This window comes from Barbus barbus, assembly GCF_936440315.1.
Source record: "Barbus barbus genome assembly, chromosome: 28".
Taxonomy (NCBI): Eukaryota; Metazoa; Chordata; class Actinopteri; order Cypriniformes; family Cyprinidae; genus Barbus; species Barbus barbus.
Window position 1 is genome coordinate 3,780,230 of NC_136756.1, and position 6,000 is coordinate 3,786,229.

Genomic DNA, 6,000 nt, shown 5'->3' on the forward strand with positions numbered 1-6,000 from the left:
TTTTATTTTAATGAATTAATTGATTAAAGAAGTTTCTTCTGATCACCAAGGCTGCATTTATTGGATCAAAATACAGTAAAAACAGTAATATAGTGAAATATTATTAAAATTTAAAAGAACTGTTTTCCTGAAATGAATGACTGTCACGAGCTGATTTTTTTATTAATAGTTCAGAAATATGGTTACCAATTTGAATCAGAATGAATCAAACACTGTCTTTATAAAAGTTACAACATAAGCAAAGAGAGATTTTATTTAATTAAAACTGAAATATAGCCCAATAACGGATCAGAATCCAGTGTTGCAGAGAGTGATTGATGAATATAGACCGATTTCAGATGAGTGTGTGTGTGTGTGTGTGTGTGTGTGTGTGACAGGAGCTGTAATCCGCGCATAGGGGACATCCTGCAGAAGCTGGCCCCGTTCCTGAAGATGTACGGCGAGTATGTGAAGAACTTTGATCGTGCCATGGAGCTGGTGAGCACCTGGACGCAGCGCTCTGCTCCGTTCAAGAGCGTGGTCCAGCACATCCAGGTCAGAGACATCATATGATGTGTGTGATGTCCAGTGTTGGGGGAACGCCAGTTACAGATCAGATTACTTGTTTTAAGTAACTAGTAAAGTAATGCATTACTTTTTAATTTAGAATGAAATATCTGCGTTACAGTTTCAAATAATTAACTCCAGTTCCTGTGTTTCTGATGTATTGAGTGACAGCTCTGGTGTTGAGAGAAATCAGGAGTAAGTGCAGAGCGTTGTGTGTGAACATGATCTTACTGTAGTTCTAGACTAAATATCAGCATGATCTTACTGTAGTTCTAGACTAAATATCTACATGATCTTACTGTAGATCTAGACTAAATATCAACATGATCTTACTGTAGTTCTAGACTAAATATCTACATGATCTTACTGTAGATCTAGACTAAATATCAACATGATCTTACTGTAGTTCTAGACTAAATATCAACATGATCTTACTGTAGTTCTAGACTAAATATCATCATGATCTTACTGTAGTTCTAGACTAAATATCAACATGATCTTACTGTAGTTCTAGACTAAATATCAACATGATCTTACTGTAGATCTAGACTAAATATCAACATGATCTTACTGTAGTTCTAGACTAAATATCATCATGATCTTACTGTAGTTCTAGACTAAATATCATCATGATCTTACTGTAGTTCTAGACTAAATATCATCATGATCTTACTGTAGTTCTAGACTAAATATCAACATGATCTTACTGTAGTTCTAGACTAAATATCAGCATGATCTTACTGTAGTTCTAGACTAAATATCAACATGATCTTACTGTAGTTCTAGACTAAATATCATCATGATCTTACTGTAGTTCTAGACTAAATATCATCATTATCTTACTGTAGTTCTAGACTAAATATCAGCATGATCTTACTGTAGTTCTAGACTAAATATCATCATTATCTTACTGTAGTTCTAGACTAAATATCAGCATGATCTTACTGTAGTTCTAGACTAAATATCATCATGATCTTACTGTAGATCTAGACTAAATATCAACATGATCTTACTGTAGATCTAGACTAAATATCAACATGATCTTACTGTAGTTCTAGACTAAATATCAACATGATCTTACTGTAGTTCTAGACTAAATATCATCATGATCTTACTGTAGTTCTAGACTAAATATCAGCATGATCTTACTGTAGTTCTAGACTAAATATCCTCATGATCTTACTGTAGTTCTAGACTAAATATCAGCATGATCTTACTGTAGTTCTAGACTAAATATCATCATGATCTTACTGTAGTTCTAGACTAAATATCAGCATGATCTCACTGTAGTTCTAGACTAAATATCAGCATGATCTCACTGTAGTTCTAGACTAAATATCAGCATGATCTCACTGTAGTTCTAGACTAAATATCATCATGATCTCACTGTAGTTCTAGACTAAATATCAGCATGATCTCACTGTAGTTCTAGACTAAATATCAGCATGATCTCACTGTAGTTCTACACTAAATATCATCATTATCTCACTGTAGTTCTAGACTAAATATCATCATTATCTTACTGTAGTTCTAGACTAAATATCATCATGATCTTACTGTAGTTCTAGACTAAATATCAACATGATCTTACTGTAGTTCTAGACTAAATATCATCATGATGTTACTGTAGTTCTAGACTAAATATCAACATGATCTTACTGTAGTTCTAGACTAAATATCAACATGATCTTACTGTAGTTCTAGACTAAATATCATCATGATGTTACTGTAGTTCTAGACTAAATATCAACATGATCTTACTGTAGTTCTAGACTAAATATCAACATGATCTTACTGTAGTTCTAGACTAAATATCAACATGATCTTACTGTAGTTCTAGACTAAATATCTACATGATCTTACTGTAGTTCTAGACTAAATATCTACATGATCTTACTGTAGATCTAGACTAAATATCAACATGATCTTACTGTAGTTCTAGACTAAATATCTACATGATCTTACTGTAGTTCTAGACTAAATATCTACATGATCTTACTGTAGTTCTAGACTAAATATCAACATGATCTTACTGTAGTTCTAGACTAAATATCCTCATGATCTTACTGTAGTTCTAGACTAAATATCCTCATGATCTTACTGTAGTTCTAGACTAAATATCAACATGACCTTACTGTAGTTCTAGACTAAATATCAACATGATCTTACTGTAGTTCTAGACTAAATATCAACATGATCTTACTGTAGTTCTAGACTAAATATCTACATGATCTGACTGTAGATCTAGACTAAATATCAACATGATCTTACTGTAGTTCTAGACTAAATATCAACATGATCTTTCTGTAGTTCTAGACTAAATATCCTCATGATCTTACTGTAGTTCTAGACTAAATATCCTCATGATCTTACTGTAGTTCTAGACTAAATATCAACATGATCTTACTGTAGTTCTAGACTAAATATCTACATGATCTTACTGTAGTTCTAGACTAAATATCTACATGCATTTACTCATCTCACCTGCACTAAAACACATTCAGTATTCCTCAAAATCAATAAAAACAGTCAAATACAAACTCAGAATATTATACAAACCTGCAATAATTAAATAGGATTAAATAAGACAAATATAATTTATGTATTTAATCCCATTTTATTAACCAATGTCTTTGCTGCTGACCTTCGATGATCCAATTCATCCAGACTATAAGCAAAAATAACACATTTGTGTAGAATAACTTTTTATATTAAAGACAAACCAGCAAGCCCTGCCCAGATTAAAAAAGTAACTCAAAAGTAGCAACACATTACTTTCCATAAAATGTAGCTAAGTAACGTAATTTGTTACTTTTTTAGGGAGTAACGCAATATTGTACTGCATTACTTTTAAAAGTAACTTTCCCCAACACTGGCTGTGTGTGTGTGTAGTGATGTGTGTGTGTGTGTGTACTGATGTGTGTGTGTGTACTGATGTGTATGTGTGTGCACTGATGTGTGTGTGTACTGATGTGTGTGTGTGTGTGTGCACTGATGTGTGTGTGTACTGATGTGTGTGTGTGTACTGATGTGTGTGTACTGATGTGTATGTGTGTGCACTGATGTGTGTTTGTGTGTGTACTGATGTGTGTGCACTGATGTGTGTGTGTGTGTGTGTACATGTGTGTGAGCAGAAGCAGGAGGTGTGTGGGAACCTGACGCTGCAGCATCACATGCTGGAGCCGGTGCAGAGGATCCCGCGCTATGAGCTCTTACTGAAGGACTATCTGAAGAAGCTGCCCTCCGGAGCTGCAGACCGCAGAGACGCACAGAGTGAGCTCACAACACACACTCACTTACATTTACATTTAATCTACTTATACATTAATATAGGCCATTCCATGCAGTATGATACACTGATTTATTTTTGGTCACAACTCGGTGGAAAGTCTAAAATCCTGATAATAATAAGAGCTAATACTAATAATAGAAATATAGGTACATTTTTATTGATCTGTTTGTTTCGTATATTTAGATTTATTAAAGTAGTGTAAGTCTATTATTTATGATTTATATATGTAAAATGAAAAACACCACCTGAAATACAACATTGTATACTGTACGCCCTGAAAGAATGAACGATATGAAATATACTCTACCGTTCAATAGTTTGGGGTCTGTATACTTTTTGTGAAAGAAGTCTCTTTTGGTGACCAAGACTGCATTTATTTGATCAAAAATACAGTACAAATGGTGAAATATTATTTTCTGTGTGAATATGTGTTAAACTGTAATTTATTTCTGTGATCAAAGCTGTATTTTCAGCATCATTACTCCAGTCTTCAGTGTCACATGATCTTCAGAAATCATAATAATATACTGATTTACTGCTCAACAAACATTTCTGATTATTATCAATGTTGAAAACAGCTGTGCTGATGAATATTTTTGTGGAAACTGTGATACATTTTATTTTTCATGATTCACAGATGAACAAAGTTCAAAAGAACAGCATTTATTTGAAATCGAAGTCTTGTGTAACATCATAAATGTCTTTACTGGCACTTTTGATCATTTAATGTATCGTTGATATGTATCACTGACCCAATCTTTAGTTCAGTAGTGTAGCAGAACTCTGTTTGAGGCTCGTTATCTGAAGTGCAGGTGCAGTAATGATGGGCTCAAGCCCTGCTGTGTTCATCTTTAGGAAATGCCACTTTATGACGCACCACCACTGTTCACAAATGCTAATTGAGCTCATTATAATTGTAATGATGCTGCTGGCTGAGTCTGGACACGTGCACTGTCCCCGTCTGCTGTGGACTGAGTGTTATTTAAAGGCATTTTACATCGCTTTAGTTAACATAACAATTTTATATGTTCCACTTACAATTTATTTATTTGTGACCCAGGAGCACATAACCCATGACCTTGGCGTTGCTAGCGCCATGCTCAGGAAAGCCTGTGCTACTCGTGACTGCTTTTGTGCTCCAGGGTCACATATATGCTTACATTTTATAAACCTGTTGATTGCAATGACATTTAATAATTACTTGATATATTTATTGAATTTAGCCTGATATTCCTACCATATCTACTATATTTGTCTGTGTTTGTGCAGCACGGGGACTTTTGAGAGAAGTGTTTAGAGATAATGTGTGTTTAACTGGTTGTTTATTGTGTGTGTGTATGTCAGATGCTCTGGAGCTGATCTCCACCGCAGCAAATCACTCCAACGCTGCCATCAGGAAAATGGTTAGAGTCGAATTGTTCCTCCTCTCTTCCGTCTGTGTCAGACAGGATATGCTGTTTCCATTTCCTGTCTGTGCGAGCGTGTGAAAGCACTCTATATCTCTCTCACTTCTCTATCTGCCTCTTTCTAATGCTGTCATGCTGGTCACAGTTCTTCTTTTCATCGAATGAGTTTGTGAATGCAAACCATTACAAATCGTGTGTGTGTGTGTGTGTGCGCGCAGGAGAAGATGCACAAGCTGTTGGAGGTGTATGAGAAATTGGGCGGAGAGGAGGACATCGTTAATCCAGCTAATGAGTTCATTAAAGAAGGCCACTTGAAGAAGATGTCTGCTAAGAACGGCACGGCTCAGGACCGATACCTCTATCTGGTGTGTCTGTTTGCTCCATTAAGCACTTTATCTGTAGTTCAAAAGTGTTCTTGCATCAAAGGTTATCATGGCTTGTGACTTGAAAACATTCCCATCATTTACTCATTTAATGCTGTTTTGAACACAAAAGGAGATGTTTAGCAGCATGTTCATGCTGCTCTTTTCCTCATGTGACGGAATCAACAACAAAAAAAAGTGTCCTAAGGGGCCAAATCCAAATTACATGACAAAAATTGTAGTTAGTAACGTAATCCATTACATTTCACATTTTAGGTAATATAATCAGACTACTTTTAGATGACTTTTGACCTCTCTCGTTTTTCACATTGATTTAAATAGGATAATCTCCCTAATCTACCATATCGATATAAAAATGCAAAGAAACAGGTTT

At 34.9% G+C, this 6,000-nt stretch overlaps 1 protein-coding gene across 3 annotated transcripts in view; it reads left to right on the top strand.

Moving 5' to 3' along the window:
- The window catches only part of LOC306848683 (FYVE, RhoGEF and PH domain-containing protein 3-like), a 63,583-nt gene that overhangs the window by 49,197 nt on the left and 8,386 nt on the right, over window positions 1-6,000 (top strand). For all 3 annotated transcript variants that reach the window (XM_079383374.1, XM_079383376.1, XM_079383375.1), the window contains exons 7-10: window positions 378-534; window positions 3,681-3,819; window positions 5,183-5,241; window positions 5,463-5,609. In XM_079383374.1, the coding sequence (XP_079239500.1) occupies window positions 378-534; window positions 3,681-3,819; window positions 5,183-5,241; window positions 5,463-5,609 (502 nt within the window). The remainder of the gene's footprint in view (window positions 1-377; window positions 535-3,680; window positions 3,820-5,182; window positions 5,242-5,462; window positions 5,610-6,000) is intronic.